Here is a 26,747-nt window from a genome sequence, read left to right on the forward strand (position 1 = left end):
CTTTTTTTTTGACGAGGCAAGGCTAAATTAGATGATAAAATATAATGTGATTCAATGTCCAAAAAGCTTGAATTACCACGAATTACCAATTCATGATATTTGCAAAAAACAATAAACAAACAAATAAACAAACAAACAGCAAAATATTTTGCCTTCAAAAAAATGCTACTGTGTTACTGATGGTTTTACTTGGCGGTTACACCACATGCCATTTTTAAATGTTCTATTTAATATTTTGCTGAAAATGAAAGTAAAAAACAAACAAACAAACAAAAAAAACATATGAAACCAACATTCTAAATATGTAGGATACCATTAAGTGTGACTTAAGTGTCTACAAATTTTGGGACCAATGTTTAATTTTTTTTTTTTTTAAATAGCCCTCTATAATTACCAGTGGCATGCTTATATGAAGACCATAAAAGCACATATTGCTAAGATAACCAATTCAGACTAAAGTATAATACAAAACTTCAAGGCCTAGATGTCGGCAGTTATGAAGATATTCTCCATTTTGAATGTCCAGAGCCGTCTGAACAACACATGAACTCCACATACTTTCTCACAGTCACAGTCTGTATCTGCGAGGCAGGTTCCCTGACCTGTAAAGATCAAAGCCTTACGCTCAAACACAGGGCAGAATGTTTTATAGAGAAGGATGGTCATAAAAATCCTCAGGCCTTTCAATTAAACAAGAATTTGTGGCCCCAACGTGCCTGAAAAAATTGAAGACTTCAACAACTGAACATGTCGATACACAATAACTTTCAATAACAGAAGCCATGAAGTAAACCACGCAAGAACAGACTCACCAAACACAGGTATTTCTTAAATAATTTAATTGCAAAAGGGTTTTTTAAAAATATTTCTACAAGAATGCATTATTTAATCGCTGTTTTTTGTCTTCACCATTAAATACATCTCAATGCTTTCCAAAAACAAAAAAAAAGAACAAGAAAAGAAAATATCTTGAAATGTGTCTTGCTTCTCTCAATATAAGTACAGCACTCAGCAGACATGTTGCTTTTTGAACGTCAGTGATTTGCGATGTGATGAGAAGACCGTTTCAACTGCTTGGAAAGAAAAACTTTTTTTTTCGTTTTTGCTCGATTTTCAATATAAAAGAGTAACTTCGAAACTCAAAAATGTCACAGAGGAACAGGAAAGGAGTGGAGGGAAGAGAAAGAGAGAGTCCGAGATTGGCTTATTCAGTTATTGAACAGAAATCATGCAAGTTGTGTTCCAAAACTGCTGCGATAAAAAACAATGACAATAGCACCTTACCTAAATACAGTCATACACACAAACACACACACACTCAAATCCAGTTATGAGAGAATATACCGTCAGACATGATGGAAAGCAGCTACGTTTAGTTCCCGGACGGCTCTGTAAGTTAGTAGCAGTGCAAGACGGGGAACTTTAAGGAACAGGGTTCATATACATATCAAGATCAAAAAAGATAATGTCTGTCATCATAAAATCGCTTCAGCGTGTTATATTACAGGGAACTCTTGTAATTGAGAAAAGAGGGAACCATTAAATGATTTGTGAACTTATGAAACAAAACCACAAACAGAGGAGCACTGTGCAGAATATATACCATTTCCCCAAAGTGCAACATATACGCACTATTCTAGATACAGATTTTGGTAATAACGTTAGCTTCTAGCTTTAGTTCAGATATGCTACCGTTTTGCATATTGTACGTCTTTCTTGTCTGAAGTGGGGCCATGAAGACTGTACATAACTAATCCATTAGTTCAAAAACCGAAATGGGCTGGTCATCCGTCTCTGCCAGGCTGTAAACAGCCAAGAAAAAGATGAGCGAGGTGAAGGCTTAAAACATGTGGAAGACTAACCGACAGTTTCAGGAAGTGTAACGTATCTTGCCGCCCGCAGAGCACAAACATGAATTTTCATTGTAACTGAAGATCTCATTTGAAAACACCCCCGGAAAATCCTGTAATTCCAAAAATATGATTGCTAGAAATTACCGAAACGCTTGGCGAGCGAGCTTTACAAAAGGATATGTTAAAGAATTGGTACTAACAGTTTCTCTTTGTGGTGGTGACGGAAAGGCTTAGCTTTAATATTGAAGAGATTTACTAGGGATCTGCCCAACATTGATGAGATCTTCTACACCTCTATTCATTTCTCTTAAACCAATTTCAATGCACTTCCTCTTCAGGAAAAAAAAACATCGTGATGTCATTCCAAAATCTTTTTTGTTGTTGTTGTTGCATGTCTCTTTTTGAATGTCAGCATACACTGCAAAAAAAAAAAAAAAAAAGTTGCTGTCTTAAATCCAATCAACTTGATTTTAAGTACAACCAACTTGGATGTTTAAGTAATTTCAACTTAAATTACATAAAACGTACTTTAAAAAAAATGTAATCTTGTATAACATAAACAAAGTTTAAAATTGTGTAACTTATTTTTGATGAGTTAAAGATATGTTGATCATATAATTTTTTTTTTACAGTGTATACTGATTCAAATTTATATCAGATCTTTAGATAAATGAATCATTCCTTTTGGCCTCTTGGGATATGTTAAAATAAAAATCACAATAAATTGGTATTTCTCCACATAATATCAGTGATTCGTAAGTAACGATATATAATATAACTGGAGCTCCTCACAAATTGTTTCATGCATTTGTGCATTGAAATGTTCATCTACAGAATGTGTGTGCATAATCCTTATACTCTCCCTTTGTTTTATACACACACACACACACACACACACACACACAGAGAGAAATGCACACACTACAACACAGTCATTCTGACACGTACACACACTCATTTTAGAGATGGTCAGTGATTAGCACTGTTTTTACACTGAAAGTATTTTGTCTTGTTATCCAGGAAACAGCTAAACATTCTTAAAGCAAGATAAATTTACTTGAGAGAAGATTGGTTTTCTTACCCAATTGATAATTATCTTATGTTTTAACCTTATGTTTATAATCTTTAGTTTATTTTATTAGATTCAGTCTTGAAACAATAATAAAAAAAATCCAAAAAAATAGATATATTCTCTGAAAACAAGTTAATATATTGCACCATTTTGCAATCTTTTGTAAGGATGCTTAGATATTTTTCCTGGAAAAAGACAAATATATTGATTTAAAATTATGGTTACACTTTATTTTACAGTACATGTACTTACAGTGTACTTACCTAAAAAAAAGTACTGTTAATATAAGGTAACTACATGGGTTAAGGTTAGGTTTAGTGGTAGATTCAGGCTTAGTACCTAGTTATTACCCAGTTATTGTATATAATAAGTACATAGTATGTACATGGGGAACAGGACTGTAAAATAAAGTGCTAGCAAATTTATTGATCACAGTGTAGTACAAGTTATCACAGTCCTTCTCTTTTCTAACTGCTAAAAAATCCTGACATAATGGTTAATGACCAGCTAAATGTCAATCCATCGTGGAACAGAAACTAAACAGGGAAAACAAACGAAAGAGAATAAAAAGTGAAATTGTGAAAACATAGCTGAACTATGAAAGCATCCTGAGTTCACCAGGTATATTCTAAGAAGTCCTTTTGTCAGTTTAAACCTGGTGGACAAATGCAACTTCCTCAAATCCGGTCCTGCGACATCCGTGATCTTTCGCCCTCGGCTGTGCCTCTCCCTCCTGTCCGTTTGAGGCATGTGCCCTTAAATAAAACACCTTCAATATGAAGATGGGGAATAAGCACAAAATCACACGCACAATAGAACATCTGCTAGCACTGGAGGGATTCGTGTCCACACGCTTTGTGAATTTATATTCACTTTCAGTTTTTTTTTTGTCTTTATATTCAAGTTATGCGTACTATTAGAGTTTCTCTTCCATAAGCAATGTCAGTCCATCCAGGAGAGTCTGTCCCTCAGAGTTTCAGGGAGAAATGCATTATGGGAGGCTTTAGAGATTGGGCGAATCCCAACCAGCCTCGCAAAAGAAAGTATCACACGCACGCATGCAATCGCCAATCCCATACCGGATCCTCGTGAGGCAGGCATTGGGATGTGGGCTTTCCTCTCCGTTCTTAAAAATAAGTACAAAATAATCTTATCTAATCCTGTTGGGTGTAAAATAATGCAGTCGTTACAGGGAAACAGGAAAATGGAAAAGAAAAAGTTGTCCGAGGCACTGCAAGCCAGTTTCATCTGATTAGTGGAGATGATCAGGCGTCTAGGGTCGTCCGTTAGCTCTCTGAAGAACAGTTCAACCCCCATTTCAGACCTGGACGGGCAGCGTTTGGTTCATTTGCAGTCTCATGTCTTGAATGCTGCCGAGAATCTTCTTTTGGTGCCCGGCTAATGTCACACCTATCCGTAACAGATCTCTGTAGAAAACAACAACAACAACAAAATAAAAAACCTTATTGCCACCGTTATAAAATTAATACTTAATAACAAAGTGGTTTCTATCAGTCATTCAAGCAATAAACTCCCATGGGAATGTAGCCAGGTGAGCAAATCCCTTCAGCAAATTGTTACTATGCTGAGCAAATAGAGGAACCCCACCCTTTGGCTGCTAAACTGAGACAAGTTTGTGGTGCTAAGCCACTTCTCAAACTGGAGATAGTTCAAGTGTTGGTCAATGATTTGCAAGGGTTTGCACCTAGGGCTACCAGATGTCAAACTTCACATGAAGAAAACGCAATTAGTGTAACCACAGACATGACTTGGAATGATATTTCACTGCGCAACAGACAGCAGTCATTATACTGTAGCAAGAGTGTGGTGTAAAGGTTACCACAGGCTTTATGATAAAAATGCTTCCTGTTGTTTAAACGGTAATCTAATCCCTACATGAGGTTTTAGTTTACACAGAAACATGTGCAGCTAAAAGCTAGCACAGACTCGTCATTTACTTCCTCTTTTTTTTCACCTTCCGATAAGAATAAGCCTGCAAGAGGACGGACGTTGTCAGGGAGCAACCAGCCCGTGGCGGCCCCCAGTCTGTCTGCCCTTCTCATCTCTACAATCGCACAACATTAGCAGAGTAATTTCACACAATGTAAAAGTGTTTTCTCTCTTTTTCCTCTGTTGGTCCCATCAAGCCAACAATGTTGGATAAAATGATAATAAATGGAGCCCATTAGGAGAATTACTAGTCATTAAGAGCACAAGAAAACCACCGACTGGTACACCTGTCAAGTTGCCAAATTGAAACAAATTACCCCTGCCTCCATCCTTTATTACAATTTAATGGGTGTGATGAATTTATAATATTTTTTTTCTTTATTAGTTTATTTGATCCCAACTGCTCTCTTCACTTCTCTCTAGACATTTAACATAGTTACAAATATTCTTTGTTCGTGAAATTATTTTGAGAATGAAATGTTATAGTTAATTAAAGCGAGATGAGGAGAATAATCACATGCTCAAAAGCTCTATCACTAACTCCATTCTGATTATTAAAATATTGATTTTGTCTCTTTAATTCCCTATTGAAGTTCTGTTTTAGGCTGTTTTTGCACTTGGTTCGAATGCTTGGTCTGAACCACAGTTCGATCCCATGCAGTTGGCTCAAGTCCATGCCACAAGCTCTGTTATAAAATCATCCTTACTGGAAAAATTTAAAGTTGCATACAAATAAAATTTGGACCAATAAAAAGTGCACAGTGCCTTGAATTCGGACTAACGTAAGACCACCAAAACAAAGAGGAGCATTCCAACAATTGGTCCAGACACTCACTCTGCAGTCATCTGGGCCACCAAGTCAAAAGAAGCAAAGCCAGCATTGAGAAAGTTGTCTCGGTAGCGGCTCATCTTGATGGCATCCAGCCAGTCGCCCACAGTGGTGAAGGTGGTGTAGTCAGGCACACAGCGGTCGAGGAGCGGCTGGGAGGCCCTACAGAGAAAGAGAGGAGTGGAGATAAAAAGAGAGAGAGAGGGTTAGGTCACGCCAGGCCTCCACCACCAAAACCTCACCCCCAAACCCCCCACCATCACCACCTCTCTGTAGGGCCTGGACCTGCCACTGTGGCCTACTGGCTGGAGACATGCAGCGGCCTCCTAGAGAGAACTTCAAGGAAGCTGTGGGTGTGGGTCCAGGTACATAAGAAACAGCACTTTTCTGGTCTTAAGATGTGTTGCCTAACATGTATTGATACTTGATATGCTATAATTCTATATTAATTGTATTTTATGATTCTATATTCCTTTAGAAATCACTATTTGTTTATGCATGACGTGATTTGTCCAAGTAGTTGTATCCAACTCTTTTGTTGGTCCTGGAGCAGCACTGCTATTGTGATCTATTTGGGTAAATCATGTTTGCCTGCATGCAAGCAAACAAGATCCTTCTTGCAGTATAGCACAACTATATTTAACGTCATGCACAAAAGCAGCCATTTTAAATGATATTAGACAAAATCAACAGAGACCAGACTTGATCTATGCCCAGATTTGGGTCTTAATAACTAACAATGAGGTCCGGGCAGTGGGGATTGGGAGGCAAAGTTTCAGAGCAAAGACACTTCTGTCTGCGAGCTCTCTGCTCTGCTGAACCTAGCTGTCTTTTGATGGCATTAGATTAATTAACAATTAAAAGCATAAGAAAAAAGTTAATAAGAATGGAACAGAGGCTCTATTGAAGACAAGGTCTGTAGATGGATGGGAAGAGTGATTTTTAATAAGCTCCTGCCTTTAGGGCTGAAGGGTTTGTGGTCATTAACCTGGAAGGCAGCTTTCCTTAATGGAGCATTGTTAGAGCTGGTCTGGCTCTCACGTACTGTATTTGGGACGTTGACTTTAAGTGCAACATGGGGAAACTGTACGAGAAAACCAAAAGGATAAATGTCCATGCATAACTAACCTACCCTTAACTCAAAAATGAGAGCAATTATTAACTAAATTAACTTTCCTTAGTTTATTTAAGGATTGGATCACTGAAGAAAGTTCACAGAACATCAAATGTTGCAAAAACAGGAGCCCATCTCTCCCTCTTTCATTAAGCTCAGCAGGCAGCCCACTTATCCAGTGGCCCCTTTAAAATCTTGTTACTTGCTAATTAAAACCATTCCCATCTCTGAATTATATTAACTAATTATTCTTCCTTTAAACTCTGATCATTGCAGAGTAGACAAAGACAGGCTCCCACAGTTTCCCGGTTGTTAGAGGCCCTCCCCCAGGACCTACGGCCCAGAGGCAGGCACCCCGAGGTGGGTCAAAACCCGCCTGAAGCTTCTTGCTAACACAACTGAAACAATACATTTGTAGAAAAATGTGGATCGATTCTGTTTTATAGTGACTGGCATCTGGAAGGCAGATAATGTCATTAAATATCTCAAACAGAAAAAGCTCTTGTAAGTTTAGACCCGAGCAAGCATCTCAGGCAAAACAATCAATAGCCCTGTGATGGTGCAATTAAACCAAATGTTTTATTGACTGAAGGTCCTCTTAATTTCTATAATGAAAGAGTTTCTCAGCTTACAATATTATTTGTCGATTGAAAATGATCTGAAATCAATGGTCTCTTAATTCAAATGCCTCTGTAACTACGGCTAATTCTGAATTTGAAATGAGAGAACCAGTTTGAGTAAGTCTATAATACTGCCTGCATAGATTAAAATCATGCAAACAAATTAACTAGCATGATAGTATGAGCCAGTCCATGTGTGCCCTTACCCAGAATGTGTGCTGGTGACCACCTTAAGGCTGGCGGCATTGCGAATAAGTTTGTCCAGGGTGTTGACGATCTGGGAGAACTTAGGTCTCAAGTTTCTTTCTTTCACCCAGCAGTCTAGCATAAGTTGATGCAAGGCAGTAGGGCAGTCCATGGGTGGGGGCAGTCGGTAGTCCTGCTCGACTGCGTTGATCACCTGTTGATTGAAAAATAATAGTTGTTTGGCTTTAGTTTACTCTCAAATGAAGTTGAATAGAGGCAAAGTAGAGCGGAAACTCACATCTTGGTTGCTCATGTCCCAGTATGGGCGCTCGCCATATGACATCACCTCCCACATCACAATGCCGTAGCTCCAGACATCACTGGCTGATGTGAACTTCCTATAAGCAATAGCCTCTGGGGCTGTCCAGCGAATAGGGATCTTTCCACCCTATAGATGCAAGTGAATACAATGATTTTTAACCTCAGTCAGAAGCTGAAAACATTATTAATGGCTATGCATATTAAAGGATCAAGGTGTGAATGCTGACCAATGAGCTTGTGTAGGTGGGGTCAGTGGCATCATCCTCCAAGAAACGAGAAAGACCAAAATCGGACACCTTACACACCAGGTTGCTGTTGACTAGAATGTTACGAGCAGCCAGATCACGGTGCACGTAGTTCATGTCGGATAGATATTTCATGCCAGCTGCAATCCCTCTCAACATACCCACGAGCTGGATGACTGTGAACTGTCCATCATTTAGCTGTTGGAGAGAGAGAGAGGGAAAATCACAGACCCATTCATAACAGAAATGTCTGCTGTCTAAGTGTTTTTAACTTTCCAGGATGTTACTCATCACCCAGCTGATTCATCTCTGAATGTCACAGCTAGCAGCTACGCTATTTGTCATCTCTATTCAGAAAGTTTAGGATGTTTTTTTTCAAGGGGATAGGTGAGAACAAATCTTTTTTTATTAAAATACTGCTTAGATAAAACTTGCTAGACCTCAGCCATGATGATATTTGTTTCATGAAGTAGATCACTTTTAATAAAGTATTACTTGCATGTTCACAAACAGGAATCCAGGCATCAAAAAAATAAAAAAATAATAATAAATACATTTTATTAAGGTAGTAATCATCTCTAACCCGAAGAAAGGAATCCAGCGCTCCGTTCTCCATGAACTCAGTGACAATCATGACTGGCCGACTCTTTGTCACCACCCCTTCCAGGCGGATAATGTTGGGATGATCAAACTGGCCCATGATGCTGGCCTCACTCAGGAAGTCTCTTCTTTGGCGCTCTGTGTAGCCTGCCTTAAGAGTCTTGATGGCCACAATGATCTCACGCCTTCCAGGGAGCTTCAGACGACCGCGACACACCTCTCCAAACTCTCCTACATAGGTAATGGACAGACAAGAAAAAGGCAGAAAGGGTGGAGTGGAGAGAGGAGAGGAGAGGGAAGAGTGAAGGAGTGTGGGAGAGAAAGGGGAGAGGGACAGTTACTGGTTAGAATCAAGGAGCCAGGGGGAAGCAGGGGGAGACAGCAAAAGAAGCCAGGGCTAAAGGTGATGCTATTGGAGTGTATCCAGGGGGCGAGGGAAGGGGTAGGGTGAGGTCAGGAATGCTTAAATGGAAAAGACTTTTAGAGCATTGTTGGGGGTTGAGGTACCAAAAAGGAAATTGGAAAAGTAAGGCAATAGAGGAAGGGGTAAAGGGCAGAAGCAGGGAATGCTAGGGTGTGGAGGGAGTCAGGGTAAGAGTGTAGGAAGCAGGTGGGGACAGAAGCTTGGGAGGATTGGACGACTTGCGTCTGCAGTCTAGGCCAGTGTGTAAGCAGGTGCAAGAGAAACAGTGGGATCAGGGAAGGACATGGTAGGGGTTCATCACTTTAGACAAAGCTGGGAAACAACAGGTTCAGGTAGCAGCGTTAGATGTTAAAAGCCTTGTTTTTTGGAGTGTGGCATGGGGCTCCTCAACTCCATTTTATTATAAGATGGCTGCAAGTCTTACTGAACCAAAATCCTACTTATCTTTGCTTTTGGATTTCAGAAACTAAACTGTAAACACTAATGTTAAGATCTAGCAAAATTTACAAAACAAAGGGGAGTGGTCTCAAGGGCAGGAAGGAGCACCATGGATGGAGAAGTTAACAGGTCAAATGGTCAGGAGGACATTAAGTTGTCCAAGAGGTATAATCAGGCTCAGGACAGGTTTGGTAAGTTAGCAGGAATGGTAGCTCTATAGTTAGCTCTGAAGATAACCTCAGAAGCTCCATTTTGTAAGTAAAGCTGTTAGAGACATTGGTAAGGTGCTAAGGGATTGTATTTTGGAGCGGGATGAGTTGATTGAAGTACCGCTTGGAGTGAAGTCCTCTAAAGGTATGGCCTGGGTGTGCCTAGCTGTCTTCCCCCTGTTGCTCAGGAGCTTTTGTTGGTTACCTGCGCCAATGACCTCCTCGATTTTCACACAGGAAACGTCAATCTCTTTGGCAAACTCGCGGATGGCCTCATTTGGGTCCTCGTAGGTGAATGGGTCAATGTAGACCTTCATCCCCGGAGTGACTATAGGGGATTCAATAGTGCGAATAGCCGTATGAATCACACTGCCATAATACACAATATTTATAGCATTTTTAGTCATCCAATGGCAAGTAAACTCTGTAGAGACTTACTGTATTGTTGCAGTTTTTCTGTGTATTCTGATTCTGAGCCATTACGTTGCTTCCTGTGAACCAAAGACAATACAGTCAGTTACAAAAGGTTCATGATTTCTTAACTAAAAATAGCAAAATAAGCATTTTGAAAAGGACCTGTTTTTTTTCTCTCCCTGCTAGCCCCTTTAGGGACACGAATCGAGGTCGATTAAAGAAGGGGAATTATATGACAATTAAGAGAACAACAGATTCAGCCTCAAGAGACCCTTGTCACTTCAGTTGACTGAATGGTAGAAGTGAAATCTACATAAAGACAGCTAAGAAAAACAGAAGCAGCAACGGTTGTCTTGCTCCCATTACATACTAAGGAATCTTTACTGCCACATTGTTTAATTCAGTCCTGTCTTTTAATTCTTTCCTTCACACTTTCTCCACTATCAGTCCATTAAATGCAATGCAATTTCAACCCCCTCTAGTAGCTACATGTTAATGCAATCCCTTTGTTGTCTAACTAGTAACCGGGCCAATAATACCCGCTGGTGATTTGTATCTCATTTCCAATTCAAATTCAGTTCCGGAATATGCCAAGGCCTACATTTTTTCAGTCGCAGACAAGTTAAGATACTGAGACACACTGTGCTGATTAGAAAGGAAGAGAGTGCAAATTGAGAATTTTTGCATTATAAGGCTTTAAATACACAGCTCTGCCTTGCCCTCCGCTGTGGAAATGGTAAGGTGGCCACAAGGTGGAAACTGCCAGTGTCAACGATCACCAGGACATTATGGAATTCCAATTTAGGGAACGCACATTTGAGACCACTGGATACAATTTACAAAGTAAAAGATCCAAAATGAATCTGCTTTTGAGAGTGGCTAAAATGCGTCCAATAATTGACCAATAGGTTCCAAGAAAGCATTATGGGTGACTAAAATAAATTAAATCAAAGAATTGTGTTGTTTCATAGGTATACTTTGACATGTAATTATTTCTTCTACATTTGATGTGATCCATTTATAAGTGTAATTACTGAATATTATTGAGGTAAGTGAAAATTACCTGAGGCAGACAATGGCAATAACCACAACAACAATGATGAAGACCAGCCCTGCCGTTAGAGAGCCCACAATGAGGGGTAGCTGCTCCTGCAGAGTCTTGTCTGCATCAGCTGTGTGAGGCACACAAAGAGAGATATCATAGGAAATATTCAAAGAATCGTATTTCTCAGATCTATTTATAGCATTTAGTTTTCTATGAGTGTTATTTATAGGATTATTAATGCAAAAACTTATATTCAAACCAATGCTTGATATGTTTTGTAAAGACATCATTTTAATTCGATAATGTAGAAATATAGGGTGCTTTACATACCCTGGTGGTTGGTGCTGAAGTCAGTAGGACTGCTATAGCGGCCATACCCTGCCACCGTTCGGGCTCGAACCTGCACCACATACGGCGTGCCTGGCTTCAAACCCTCGATGCGTGCAGAGCTGCGCTGGGCTGTCATGGTGTGGGCAATAGCTTCTCCCTGGTCCTGTGGGAACAGTGATAAAACAAGCCATATAAAACCAGCCAGCACCCAAAAGCGAGCGTCTGGCAGCTCCAGTTTAATCTGTCAGTACAACACATCAAACACGGAGCAGATATGCCTGGCTCTTTCTTCTCCTCTATGCAAATCCTCCTGCCTCCATCCCTGCCAAGCTCCAACTGCCTTGCGGTATCAGCGTTCAAAAGAAGGGGATGAATCAAGGAAGGGAGGAGAGTGTTAGGGTATGAGAGAGAGAGACAGGAAGGGTTGATGCTGTTGTCAGGATGAACGATTATGTATAGAGCAGAGGATGACAGTGGTGGAATTGTGATTGAATGCCCTTCGCTTCATTGACTTACACTGGCTCTTACCTTCTCATGGTATTTAATCTCGTAATCCAAGATGATGCCATTTGGTTTTTCAGGAGGGAGCCAGGAAAGACTCATGGTGTTGGCTGAGGCCCCCATCAGGTGGACAGTAGGAACTGCAGAGGGAGCTATGTGGGTGGAAAATGAGAGAAATCCTATTTTAATGAAAACTGAATTTCTTTTTCTTTTTTTTTTTTTTTTTTTTTCACATTTAGAGCATGATCACATTTAGGATTACCAAAGAGCTACTTTGAAGTATTAGCATTAGACAGCCCTTAGTCTTTGGCACTTTCGGGGGCCCAGCCTCTCAAACTACACAGACAGAAAAGATTCTAAATTCTCTTGTGAAAAGCACCATGACAGACAAACCGGAAGGCTTGGTATCTGGCAGATCCAGTCCACACAATTTACCACACAACCTACACACAAATGCAAATATGTTTTTAGCTGCACACACCCTATGTCCATTCCCTAATCTCTTGTTATGGCCCATGATGCCATTTTTTACTGCCTGTCTTCCACATGTAGATTAATCTCATATTTTTATATTCTTTCCCAAATCACTGCGATATTCCCAAATCACTGAAAAATGCATATATTATTTAAATTGTGAAGTAATTATTCATCATGTTAGTATATATATATATGTGTGTGTGTTCACAAAAGTTCTTCCATAGCACCTTACTTATCTTAGCACCCAGCTTTACATAATCTAAATTGTCCCCATTTGTCCTCAGACCTGATGTTGCCGTCTCCGGTTTCTGATGTTATCAAGTTCTGTTCACACACTACAATAGCTCTCAACATCCCCTACTTTCTTGCCTCTGTCTCTCTCTCCCTCACTTTTTCTTTGTTAAAAACGTTTTAATCCCCAGGTCCGGTTCTTTGATCCTTTCCCTAGTAGCTCTTTATTATTCTGTCTGTCTTTTTGTCCGCCTCCCCCAAAAGCTCGCTCTCCCCCAACCCATCACCGTCAACCTCATAACCCAGGCCTTGCTCAGAAGAGCCTCACCCTGAAGACAATGCTCCCTGGGCAGCCCGCTTGCTTACTCTCACCCCGGGATTAAGGGGCCTCATCCTGCGGAGACAGTGGAAGTAACCATGACGTCCCTTGAGCTGATGGCCCATATTTATTTTTTGTCTTAAAAAGTAGATGAATATTCAGGCACAGTCCTAGGAGATAATCTGCTCACAGACTTTCCTGAATATTTGGAACCATGGGGGTGGGCTGCTGTGTGGGTGTGCATGTCACCCTGGGATTGACTTATGTGCAACAACAGCCTGGGTCATATTACAATGCCTGTGGTCAATCCCTGATAGCAAACAGAGGCATTCTTGGAGCTGGCATAGAGTGCTAAGGAGAGAGTTAAGCATATGCATGACTCTGAAAGCTATCCTGAGTCCAGTGATCAATTCAAAACTTGAATTAAATAATAAGAGGCTGTTTCCACAAAGGCAATGCATCTTCACATCTCACTAAACCCAGCATGCTCTAGCCTAGAGTAGCTTAGCTTTGCTACTGAGCATTACAGCACATCTGTCCGGTGTTGTGCATTCAGTGGGCTGAGCTCTTTGAATATAGTTTTGTGGGTTGTAAGTATACTAAGAGAACCATCACATTTCATTATTTCAGGCCAGAAAGCATAGGAAGAAAACCTTTTTGTAACCTTTTCTTTAGGACACACATGGAAGAGAATATTTGTAACTTTTTGTAAAGCTGGTAGCTGTGTTTTGGAGCATGGTAGTTAATTTTTAGCTGTTCAAGAATGGTTGTTATAGCCTCTAGAACCAACAACAAATCCGCAGGTTCAAAACATGATATCTGGTTGACTGATAACCAACTTGAAACAGAAACAACTCCCTGAACTCACCAGCTTGGTTGGTGGTGATGTTAACAGAGGCAAAGTGGGGTGCGTAGGGACTCTTATTGGAGACTCCATTGACGGCCTGAATCTCAAAGCTGTACTGGGTGTGAGCCTGAAGGTTTCTGACCGTCACGTGTCTCTCAGTAAGCCCAAGGTGGCGGGGAGAGATATCCACATTATCATCACACCGGGTGCAGGTACCACGTTCAGGCAGACATTTCTTACAGATGACGTTGTAGAGAAGGTCCTCCCTTCCACCTTGGTCACGTGGGTCGCTCCACTCAAGTACAAGCGATGTCTCGTTTACGCTGGAGATGACGCTGCGTGGAGATGAGGGCACAGCTGCAAAAAGAAAATATAATTGACATGTTATTCTTCTGAAGACACAATTAAACATTTAAATTAGTTAAGTGTTTGTTGTTGTGTTCAGATAATTTAGCATTCATAATAACCCTGTCTAACAGACCAGACTAAGGTGGTTTACTTGCCTTCCCAGCAGTTTTTCTGGTCTCCCTGTTTAGTAAACTGATGTTCAGTTGGTCTAGCTGTTTGGACAACTGATTTCCCAGACTGGCCAAAGTTCCCCAAACCCCAACAAAACTATTAAACTAAGCAGTGGAAACCCGCCTGGTACACAGCTAAGAACGTCAGACCACATAAGACTGGGTAAAGATGTTTTTTTAAGCAGGAAATTTAAATAAAACTGGTCAAATGGGACTTCATTTACACTCAATGCAGATTAAGTGCTTTCATGTAACTAAAATTAAGCAAAACCTTGTTTTCCCCACTTGTGCTGCTCATTTAACATCAAAAATGGCAAGAAATAGCTGTGGTGTTCACTTGGGAAAACATTTTTTGGATGTATCTGTTCAGAGTACTGACAATGAACCCAACCAAAAATAAGCTTATACAAAACAGGAGAAAGGGAAATGTTTCGAAACAATCCCAGCATTATCCTACTTGTTGGACTATTGACGGAGGAATTGGTTTACATATGGATGAACATGTATGTACATACAGTTGATCGATGTGAATTTTGAGAGCAGAGAACATGGCAAATAAACAACACTGCTTAAGATTAGATGAGGTCATGATGGGTGAAAATGAGGTTTTTGTCTAAGGCGTTACTTACTGGTGCATCCTGAGTCAGGTGAGTCATTGTCTGCCCGATAGTAGCCTGTCCTGCAGGAACAGATGCTGGCGGCTCCAGAACTTGTTCGACTGTTGGGCGGACATGGGGAGCAAAACCCTTCACCCTGCTTGGACTTGAAGGTGCCTGGACTGCAAGCTAAAGAGAGAAAGAGTTGTTTACTTTTACTGTAAGAAATAAAAAACAATAAAAATAAAAAAATGATAGCTGTAACTGCATATTCACACCAAGTTTACTTTTTTACAACTCATTTTCAATGTATTGCTTCCATCTAGGTATGTGACAAAGCTTTTATTGCATTCAACAGCAAAATCAATAGCAATTTCCCCATTGCAATTAGCATTTTGTGAGCTTTGTTTGCCTTAATTTTCCTTTTGTTTTCCTTGCCCACAGTGTGCAGTCTAATCCTTTCCATCTTGGCATTGTAAAATACGAAGGCACACAGGTTGTTGCTTACGTATTTGTTTGGCACCATTAGTTTGTTGTTGCTTTCCTCCAGGGAAATAAACCCCTCATGACTAGACGAGTTCCAACAACATACCCTGGCCTTGCATAAACCCCATGCACACATGAGCTAACCGTCAACTTCAATTACAAACAGATGCCTGTTTGTTCCAAACAAGAGCACTTTTCAAAATGAACTCCTACAATCAATACTCAAACACAGGGAATGTCGATGTTGTACCACAGGAAGTGTCCCTCTAAGATAAACAAAGTCATATTGAAGGCTACACAGTAAAGTGTGAGCTGTTATCTTATGAATACAAAGATTAGTGTGTCATTCACAGGTCTTTGGCCTTTGTGGAGCTCCGACACCATCTACGGACATTGTGTACACATTTTATCGCATCTATGATAAATGCAGAGGTGATCTCCTGGCACACAATGGCTTTGTGATCTTTCTGTTCGGAATGTCACCTAACTGTCTTGTTAAGTGATCAAGGAGCCAGTTTTATGTTTATTAACGGATGGGAAGGAGTATGACACCAGTTCCCAGCCTTCTGGGCCATTTTATCAGTAGTCTCTAAGGCTTAGGATCAGCAAATAAAGAACAGTCACTGTTTTCAGGAAAATATTTAAACATCTGGTTTCTGGACTGATAGTGTTAAAAGCAGAACACACCACTGGTGATGTTCCTAGGGTCACCTTCTTAGTTCCCTTTCTCAGAATGTGCGATATTGACACAAGGCTTCATTAGTGCAGGGATACTGTTAACTTGGTTGACTGGGGGCTTATTTGTTTAATCATTAATCAGGGGAGGCCAGCCAGAGGTAGGTAGCGAAGAAGGAACATAGAAAACAGTTCACATAGTGATAAAGATGAAAGAGTGTAGGCCTTGTGAATTTGAGTTTATCACACATAACGTATCGCTTTGGAGATTAATGAGTCCTCAGTGTTGTGCCTCGCATTTTAGATGTACATAAATCAACCAAAATCGTTGGGAGACAAATGAGACCATCTAGATTCTAGACCCTATGAAAGACTGCTTGAAATTCCCCTTCAAAAAACTCAGGCTGTTTTCTGAAGGGTTGAAAGTGCTGATTAATCGCTTCCAAGAAGGTAAGAAGTCAGCCCTTTCCTTTCATCCTCATCCTTCCTCTAGCTGCACTCCTGACAGAGCGAGAGAGAGAGGTGAGGTGAAAGACAGCAAAGGAAATGCAAATCCTGTGGCTTTTTCATGAGTTGTGCACTCTCTCCAGTACAGTCTATTGCACACACTCTATTGCCCAAACCTTCTTTTCTCTCTCTCTCTCTCTCTCTCTCTCTCTCTCTCTCTCTCTCTCTCTCTCTCTCTCTCTCTCCCTCTCTCTCTCTCTCTCTCTCTCTCTCATTGAGAGCAGAACATAGGACTTAAGGGAGTGAATAGAATTTGTGGTGAAATTGGAAGCGAGGAGAAAGAATGGATAGTAGAAATATGCAGCGCTAAGGAAAAAAAGGTTTTGTCGATTAATATTCATGTGAATATCCTAACTGTGCTCTGGCAGGGTATTAATGAGACCAACGGCCTTCAGATGAAGGCGAGCAAGAGAGAGGTGACAGAGAGATTTATCCCTCCTTTGGTTTCCGGGTGGCTTGATTAGAGAACATTTTATCAGGTCACTGCTGCCAGGGCTTTCACCTTGAGTCACCACAAGCAAACAAATGAGTTTTTAACTATACATCAGGACTGCCCACTTTCCCCACAGGTATACACTGGTTTAATATCAAGTTGGCAGTAGTAGAAAAGTCCTTTATTACTTTGACAACTACATACATTTCTAATAGTGATAATAATGTGAGTGGCGCTTGGAGTTGTATGCTAAGGTGTTGTAAATGGTTTTCATGGCATTGTTCTGCATTTCCAAAGGTGTTCATTTTAGGGTGGTTGCTAGGGTTTGGTGATAGGTTGTCAAAGTGTTGCAATGTGGTTCATAAGGCATTCTTTCTTGTTATTTTTAGCATTCTATATAGTCGCTACATGGTTTCTTACTGTCTCAAGTCAAAAGAGCCTACCCCTAAGTCTCATGATATTGTAGTCCCTCCTTAAATGTTAACGTACAGGATTTTTCCACTGATTTATCATCCAAAATAGACTGCTTACAAAAGTATTAGTCTACTTTTGTCTTGACTTTTAAGGCATCATTAATGTCCATAGCACCTTGCGCGCCACAGTGTTAAGCGACTCTCAACCAACTCTCATAACGTTGATGTTTACCTCAAACACCACTAATAATCCTCCTTTCTCTATACGCAAATCATTTGCTGTTCAATTTAGTTCTTTACCCCAGCGGTTCAATACTCATTGACTCCGTCTTTGTAGTTCTTACAATTTGTTGGAACCAACCGTCTCTTTGAGACCTTTCACTTCTGGTGCCATGACTGTCAGGGTTATTTTTCTATCTCCATCTCGTGCTCTTCATTAATGTTTCACTGCAGCCCTTGCCCTTGGTCCGCAAATCGATTCCGGTCTCCTCTCACTCCCAGCTCTCCATTTGACCCATGACCTCCCGCTGTCTGCTCTGCTCACTTTCACCGTGGCTATGTTACACGCTGGCTTAATTCACCTCAGTCTGAACCTGATATGTTTTTCAGCAAGTCTGCTCCTTTCTCTCAGCAAAATGTTCCAGTCTGATGGACATACAGACTCTTTTACTTATTCATTGCTTTGCTCTGCTTAAATTCAGGTTGAATAACCAAATTTGCTGTTAGGCCAAACACCTCAATAAAAAACAGGATGATTTGTCCATTCGACTTAATGTGATACCAGGAGATGAGACAAACTGCACAGAAAAAAAAAAACACATATATCAGCACTCACCTTGACACTGTGTCTCCTTAACTGCAGGCTCGAACCCAGCCATGCAAGTACAGGAACCTACAGGAACCATCCACTCTCCATCTCCATTGCAGTAGAGTTTGAGAGGTACAGACACCTCCAGAGCGTTTGGCACGCAAGTGCCGGGGGCGATGACTAGTGACGTGGCCTCGGCTCCTGTGGCCGTCTCTGGGAAGACGGCAAAATTGGCAATGGTCGTGGAACACTTCTTGTAGAAAACTCGGACAGAGATTAAAGACATGCAGGCGCCCAGGTCCTGGAAAGCCAGATAGAAGCCGGCCTTGGAAAGTGGACCAAAGCTGCGAATCTTGGTGTTGACCCGACCAGACTCCAACATAGAGAAGCTCTCATCCGGAGCAATGGTGTCCACCTTAACGTAAGGATTCTCCATCCAAAACGGACTGGTGGCGGTGGCTGAATCCGAGTCAGACTCATAGTAGAACAGATTGAAGGTCTCTTTACATGATCCTGGAATGTTGGGAATACTGTTGCAATCTCGTACGGTGAACTTCATCTCCACATAAACACGAAGAACATCCTTTCGGGGGATGAAGTCGCTGCGAAGCCAGTTGTTCTGGTTAAGCTCACGAACATTGCACACTTGGTATGTTCGGATGGGGTTCATGGCATCGTCATAACCGCTAACTTCCTCCCACTGAGAAAAAAAGAGAGGGAAAAAAGAGAACACTGTAAGTCATAGATATACAACAACTTACAAGTTCACCTTCAGAATGAGCTAGAATATATACCGCATTCTTCAAGGATTCTTCTACAGGACAATAGCAATAACAAATGTTTTTATCTAAAGTATGGTACAATACGCCTCATTGTCAGTATTATAAATGAAACTATTCTCATTTTGATGTTATCCGGGGCTTTAGAACTCTGAGGTTTTACGCTACTGAGGTACGGCAGGCAATAAATTGCTCTTTCTCAGCGACAGCCCCACAGCTTAAAAACAATATAACGGAGGGAGAAAGCCGAGAAAAAGAGTGAATGGGGCAGATGAAAGAGAGGGGAAATTAAATTCTGTGCTTTTTGGTTTGTGCCTTTTCAATTACACATTGTGTACGGTGGCATTAAGTGGGGAGCTGCACGCTGGTCTTTCATCTGCGTTCACCAGTTCAATGAAGAAACCCGCCTGGCGAATTCATCAAAAGTACCGTGGAGTTTCAGAACTCCATTAAATAAAACAACGAGTGGATGTTTACCTCATACCTCGAGTGTGGAGTGCTCTCTGCATCACTTCACAATCAATTACTGTCCAATTAAGCCATCATGATTACATTGTATTCATGCAGATCAACAAGCTACATTCAATCCTCTACCTGAATGATTTCTCTTATCTACCAGAATTAAGAATATACATCTTTTCAAAAGACAAATGAGAGGTTTGTGCATTACATTACAATGAGTATACAGGTCTCGGTGACAACGAACATAAGTTTTGAGCTGAGATTTGGCGATTTGAGATGCGACAAGGTTAAATATAGTTCAACATCATGCAAGTAAGAAGCAGTGTTATTCAGCGACTACTAATGGGAGCGCAGACTGTGGTCGAGTAAGAACGCCTACTAGCAATCTTAGCAGCTAATGAGGGTTTTTACATCAAGCTCTTCTTGCTTAAACAGCATATATCAACGAGAAATTATTTATCTTCAAATTGGTAAAGAAACAATTAGATGCATGCTCGGCCCACTTCTTTTGATTACAGTGAGTTCAAATTAAAGCAATCCTAAAGGAGAAAATGAGCTGTAGCCGGAAAGGAAAAAGAAAACTAGCGCAGCATCGAGAGATTTGTTGAGAGAGTAGCGTAGGGTTTGTGTAGGGGTGAAGTCTTTAATTAACACAGCGATATGGATGTTGTGTGGACAGGCCATTCATCCCTACGGGCCCCAGGGACCCCAGGTAGACAGGGCTTCTAGAAGTCTCTGCTTTATCACAGCCTTTCTGAGCCAAGGGTGCTGAAATCAATAATAAGCATCAGGTCAATGGGACAGGAGAAAGAGTGAAGTGTAAATGGGCATTTAGTTCAGTGGAATAAATTGCTGAGAGAGTGAAGATGGGAAAGAGGAATCGGCCCCCACACATTGCACTGGTGTGGATTCGCAATGAAACATTCCTCTTTCCAGGATTAAGATGCTCAATCAATTTCTTTTCAATTCAATATCAGGGAAATAAGCCTACAAATTGTGATCTCTGCATATTTAACCTTGATGCAATAAAACACTTTCATACACACTTGTATGAGGGGAGAGGGGGGGGGGGGGGGAGATGAATGAATTCACTTTAGATGCAGATGCAGCTGTGGAATGACGGGTCATGTGGTTTATTTATAAATATGTGCATTACTTTTTTTTACTCAGTATGTTTATCTTGGAATAATTAGCAGGTCAGGTTTAAGCAACAGCAGGCCATTATGTTTATTTTTCCTTAATGGTGTTAAAGTCTGTATTTATCTGTGTTTATTTCTCAAGTTACAGGTGTAAGACTTATGATTAATAGAGTTTTTTATTTATTTATGGAAGATTGAATGAAAATAGAAAAAGACCTGCTGAGTCAGGCTGGGAATTATTCCAACTTTTGGCCCTTGTTTTTATTATCTGGGCACAGTTCCCATTTCGGTTTTCTGGGTGTGACATACCATTGAACTTAGTGTCACACGAAATTAGAAATGAGTGTCGCGTAAGAAAGAGAGATATGGAGGGTGCCAATTAAGCCAGTGGGTAAATCTCCAAGAACAAACAGTCAAAATCACATTTCATCCATTTTGATTTATTTGGGATTTGGTTTGAATGTGACCAGTTTTCGTGGGATTCACAGAATATTTCAGCTTGGGATTGAAATAAAAGGCATCCATAACACTGTGATATTTAAGGCAAGGACTCACTGGTGCCACATTTCCCCTGTCTGTCTTAAAATACAGTGGGGCGGCGTGGGTGAAATGTATAGCTGTGTGCATGACAGAGAGCAGAAGGGAAAGAATTGGGCAATGTATGTCCTGAAAGGAGGCATCTGTTGGGGTGTCAAGGGGTTATGCTTTGGCCCATTGTGCTGGTGAGTTTTAGTGCTTTAATGGGGGCGGCGAGGGATATTTACAAGAATAATATATAGACGGGGAAGGTGAAATGGCAGTTGATTTGTGTCTTTGGGGTTGTTCATTGGTGCTAAGTTACTCGGAAGTAAAGGTTTTGGGGAGGGGTGACTGCAACAGCTGAGATGGTGTGGCTTGGGGCAGGAAGGGGCAGTGGACACATGCAGAACCCTGAAGTATAGGATATAGAGGACCCAAAACTAAGAATTAGACAAAGAATCTGAAAAAAAAAAAAAAAAAAAGTAAGGAAAGGCAGCAGTCTCTGGGTATTGTGGAAGATATACTGAGCGGTAGGATACTTCTGCTGTGTCTGCCAAAAGCTTGTGGGCACAAATTTCGTTTTTGGAGAACGAATGTAACACGGCTAGGGTGAAATCTGATCTGGTCATTGCCTTTATCTGATGAAACTCAGAGCTTCCTGTGTTTAACACACTATATTTGAACAAGGACTGTTTATAATGCCTCTTGATTTAAAGGTAGTTTAACTACGACATTTATGAGAGAATCTCACGAAATCTGCCAAGTCATTTTTAACCCTCAAATGAAATAATTCAATGGAAAGAAATGAAATATATATATTTTATTTTAATGACAATTAGGCATATTTTAAAATATTTGTAAGTGTCATTAATGTTATGGGGAAAAAAAATCTAAGGTATTTATGTAATCCAAAATAAATAAATACATTAAAAACATTTATTTTTATATTGGCATTATTTGAAAATAATGCTAATACAAAACAACAACAAAAACAAAATGGGAAAACAAAATAAGAGGGAATAACTAACTAAACAAACAAACAAACAAATAAATAAATAAATAAATAAATAAAAACAACAGGGGGGAAACAACAACAACAAACATTAATAAAACAAAAAATAAAATAAAAATAAAAATGAATAAAACAAACTAACAAAGCAAAAACAAAACAAAACAAAACAAAACAAAACAAAACAAAACAAAACAAAACAAAACAAAACAAAACAACTAGTCATGTTTAACCCTAAAATTAAAGATTTCAATGGAAAGAAATAAGAAATTAGGTTTTTCTTGAAGAAATCGAGGTCCATTTAAGGACCACTCTATATTTTAGAATGATTTTAATGACCATTAAGCACATTTTTAAGTGCAATGACCATAATGGAATCTCAGGCATTTCTGTAATGCAAAAAAGGAGGTTATTTGTCAAAAAATAACACTCCTTTTTTGGAGTGTTATTTCCTTCCATTTTGGAGGGGGGGGGGGGGGGGGGGGGTGAAACAAATAAATAAATAAAAAACTAAATGGGGGAAAACAACCACAACAACAAATAACTCAAAAAACAAAACAAAACATAAAACAAAATAAAAACACAAGGGGATAAACAAAACTGTTCCTACAAACGGACCAGTTATTATTTTTTTTTTTTTTTTTTTTTATGTTAGGGTTAAATATGACATGGAGAGGATATTTTTGAGATTCACCTCATACTTTATTTGGACTGAAGGAGCAGATCATATAAGCATAACGTGCTCAAGTTAACCAAAGTCAAACACACAACAGCACTAACTCACCCCAGTTTCAGGATGTGAGGTCCATGCGAGTTCAGTGGTGGCCCATTTGGTGTCCATAAGTGTTTCTGAAAAGAAAAGAAAAAAAGATCCACTGAGTTTGAGGAACAATATGAGCCTAAACAACTGACAACAACAAAAATGAGAAAACTCAATGAAATGGAAAACCTTGGGAGGAATTGATTTCACACTGTGAAGGACGAGCTAGGCAATACATAACAGTCACTGTCCATATTGTTAATGGCCATTAATGCATTGTGCTAAATTCACGAGTGCTGTTACAGAGAAACACTATCATGCTAATCAACAGTGAAAAGACGGAAGAAAGGCAAAACAGCTTTGTGTGTGATCCAGAAGACATTGTCAAAGATTTATGACAGCCCTCCTCTAATTAGATTTAATTAGCCGTGTATTTGCTGGGTGGGAAAGAAAAGCTAAGTGTTTTTGAAAGACAACCCTCTACCCTTCCTACACGTACACACACACACACACACACACAAAACATCCACTCACTCGCACCCTTAAGCTAGCAGCTGTAAACTCAAGAGGATATATAACAGAGCAAAGGAGTTCTTGAATAGCGCCATAAAACTCGCAAAAGGAAGATCTTCACAATTTCCTCAATGCCCAATATGCTCTGCCTGTCTGTTTTTTTCTGTTGTTATCCCAGCAGCCATATGTGCAGCTCTCTGTTTTTATTACAGTGAGCACGCTCACTCGAACATATTGAGTCAACCATTTTACCTTCCACCACCTGCTTCTGCTGTTTATGTACGCCGGTCGCAGTCGCCGCTGCACGTTATGACTGTGTTTTAGTAAATTAGATGGATGGGAGCATTTAAAAGTGCACTGAAATCATGTGTTAGGGAACAAAACATCAGAGGAAGTTTCTTGTCCTCCGAAGTGAGTGCTAAACCCATTTACTCCTTGTATTAACATCCGTTTCAGGAATAAACAGGGTTTGAATGTTGTCAGGAATGCGTTTGAATGCTTTGTAGGGCTTCACGGTTTGGAGAAGAAGGACAAAAAAACCTAAATTGTGACTGCAACTTAAAAATAAAAATAAAAACATAAGAAAAACAAACAAATAAATAAATCAATAAACCAATGAAAAAAATAAAAATAAAAACTTTTACTGTGCTTATTTTTGAAACATCAAATTCTCCAAAGATGTTCACCACGCTTATGGTTAAATGTCATATTTGAAGTCTTTCTAAACGCTCAAATCATGACGAAACAAAAAATGAATTTTCCAAGACCAAGTCAGGTCACCTTTATTTATATAGCGCTTTAATGCAGATTGTTTCAATGCAGCTTTCCAGTAATAACAGGAAAATAATGCATTTCAACTGTTGCCAGCTGAAGTCAGTTCAGTGTTGATTCAGCTCAACTGTAAAGATCATCAATTATTAAATCAGTTAATTTCATCTATAAAGCAGCTCTGCAAATAATGAACACCGCTTTACTTTCTCCCAGTAACATGAGTGCACAGTCTTCGTTTACATAAAGTCTTAGCTGATCTGTCCCGGACAACAGTGAAGGACCACCTACTCGCCTGTCAATCAAACCTGATATTAATAAAGCTGTACACAGCAGTCTGTCTAATTAGACTAGCTGACATTGCATCACTCGTCTACTGGGAATATCGAACTTGATTGTGGCTACTTGAGATGTTTCCAACACATAGGTGTTTGTAAAATAAGTAGAAACCGTTTGAGGCAGCTGTTTAATTCCTCACATAGAATACGCCATTGATTTCCTGTTGGGATGTCTTTCATCGAGTGTCATTTTGTGTCGCTGACTTACAGGTCCGCTGACATTCAAACACGCTCTACAAAACACCTTGTCGTTTAAAAGAAAACCATAGCTGTCAGCTGTGGGAAAGCTAGCACGCAGGTACTAGCGCAAATACAACGCCAGGCGAAACCAGAGAAAAGGGGGAATGGAGTGAAAGTCAGCTCTGACTCAGTGAAACAGACGGAACGTTCCGGAGCATGCGGCGATTGACTGCAGCCTTCTGTTTTGTTTGCGTTTTGTAAGCTGCGCTGAAAAACAGCAAAGCCGAGCATTGTGTCAGCTGAGCGCGCTTTTTAGATGAGGAGGCAAGTCCTGGCTCAATGAGAGAGCGAACACAGCGGAGGGTGACCCACCCCTCACCCCGGCCCGTCGCAGTCAGGGGGGCGAGAGGCCGTGCCCTCAATGCGACAATTCATTCACACTCCAGCATGAAGCCTACAGCAGCACCCAGCCTCCATTACGCACTCCTCCACAGTTAAAATGGCTCCACACAGGGAACGTTTTGTTTTGGGAGCGGAGAACCGATGGCTTGTTTCCTGCTTCTCCCAATTCTGAGGTAAAGCTGAAGAGCACGGGTGGTTTCTGGCAGGATGTCGAACCTGATTGACGAGTGCTCTGAGAAAATACTTCCCTTGCGCAATCCGTCTGCAATCGCACGTTTGACTGTGAAGCACGGGCAAACTTTGAGCTGAAAGCCCCATGACATAAAGCACCCACCATAAACTCGAGTTAGAGAGGCAGAACTAAGTTACACAAAAATTTAAAACCAAACCTTATTCACCCCGTGTTGACTTAGCTGTCATGAAAGTTTAATTATAAAACACTAAAGTAGACGAAAATAGCATTTACACACTATATAAACTACTTATATACAAATTGATTTTTAGTAATACTATGTATTTTTAATGTCACCACAATTGTGTACAATGATAAACTTATAATTTGGCAAAAATAATCATATATTTCATTCATATTTGAATTGGCTTAGTAAGGTTTTGAACATTCTCATAAAGTCTCAAAATCTCAGGAAATGTAAATATTTGAAGTAACTCAAGCACATATCATATAACATAATTCAAAGAAAACTGACTTGTAGCCATATGTTTAGAGATAAATATGGACATATGTGTAAAATTACTGTAGATTTGTTTTTGGTCCAAACACTAAACTTTTTTTTTTTTTTTCCTGTAACTACACTGTCAAATATTATTTTACGTCATTTTAAGTAATTAACATTCAAGTTGATTATACTTAAAATTTTTAATTGATTGTACTTAAAAAAAAAAAGTTTAAAAAAAGTGTAAGAATCACTAAAGTACAAGAAAATAATAACATGATAGCCTACTATTTAAACTACTTAAAAACGGTATAAACTAATCATAATATATTTTAATAGTAATATTTCATAATAACATATAGTTAATATATAATTTCACCATTATATCTTTTTAAGTAATGTAAATGGGTAGGACTTTATAATAACTTACTATGTAAGTTATTATAAAGTTATGTATACTATGTATAACGTTATGTATACTATGTTATGTATACTATGTATAACAGCATCATAAAATGCTTAACTTATGTAAATATTTTAATTGCTTATTAATAAGGTCTCAAAGACTCAAAAATCCCAGGAAACACACATACTTGAGGTTTTCAAAGCACATTTATGAAAGTATGGATAAATGACAATATGGAAGTATGTGTAAATTTCTAAACAATAAGTCATAGTTTTTGCTTCAAACACTAAATATAAAAGCTGCATTACACACAGCTTTAGTGGAAAATTCCCATTCA

General features: G+C 39.7%; 1 protein-coding gene across 6 annotated transcripts in view; it reads right to left on the reverse strand.

Moving 5' to 3' along the window:
* Window positions 1-830: 830 nt before the first annotated feature.
* The window catches only part of ephb3b (eph receptor B3b), a 47,814-nt gene continuing 21,897 nt past the window's right edge, over window positions 831-26,747 (reverse strand). Inside the window, exons 2-16 of one of the 6 annotated variants that reach the window (XM_079889581.1) lie at window positions 23,154-23,218; window positions 18,489-19,161; window positions 15,173-15,328; window positions 14,047-14,382; window positions 12,179-12,303; window positions 11,651-11,813; window positions 11,339-11,447; window positions 10,300-10,352; window positions 10,067-10,189; window positions 8,774-9,021; window positions 8,173-8,388; window positions 7,923-8,072; window positions 7,645-7,838; window positions 5,711-5,866; window positions 831-4,352 (exon numbers count right to left, since the gene is read on the reverse strand). In XM_079889581.1, coding sequence (XP_079745707.1) covers window positions 4,244-4,352; window positions 5,711-5,866; window positions 7,645-7,838; window positions 7,923-8,072; window positions 8,173-8,388; window positions 8,774-9,021; window positions 10,067-10,189; window positions 10,300-10,352; window positions 11,339-11,447; window positions 11,651-11,813; window positions 12,179-12,303; window positions 14,047-14,382; window positions 15,173-15,328; window positions 18,489-19,161; window positions 23,154-23,218 — 2,876 coding nt within the window. In that variant the 3' untranslated portion in view covers window positions 831-4,243. Of the gene's footprint in view, window positions 4,353-5,710; window positions 5,867-7,644; window positions 7,839-7,922; window positions 8,073-8,172; window positions 8,389-8,773; window positions 9,022-9,982; window positions 10,202-10,299; window positions 10,353-11,338; window positions 11,448-11,650; window positions 11,814-12,178; window positions 12,304-14,046; window positions 14,383-15,172; window positions 15,329-18,488; window positions 19,162-23,153; window positions 23,219-26,747 lie in introns of all 6 variants that reach the window. The other 5 variants (XM_079889579.1, XM_079889580.1, XM_079889578.1 and 2 more) reach the window with 5 other exon arrangements.

This window comes from Squalius cephalus (assembly GCF_949319135.1).
Source record: "Squalius cephalus genome assembly, chromosome: 13".
NCBI lineage: Eukaryota > Metazoa > Chordata > Actinopteri > Cypriniformes > Leuciscidae > Squalius > Squalius cephalus.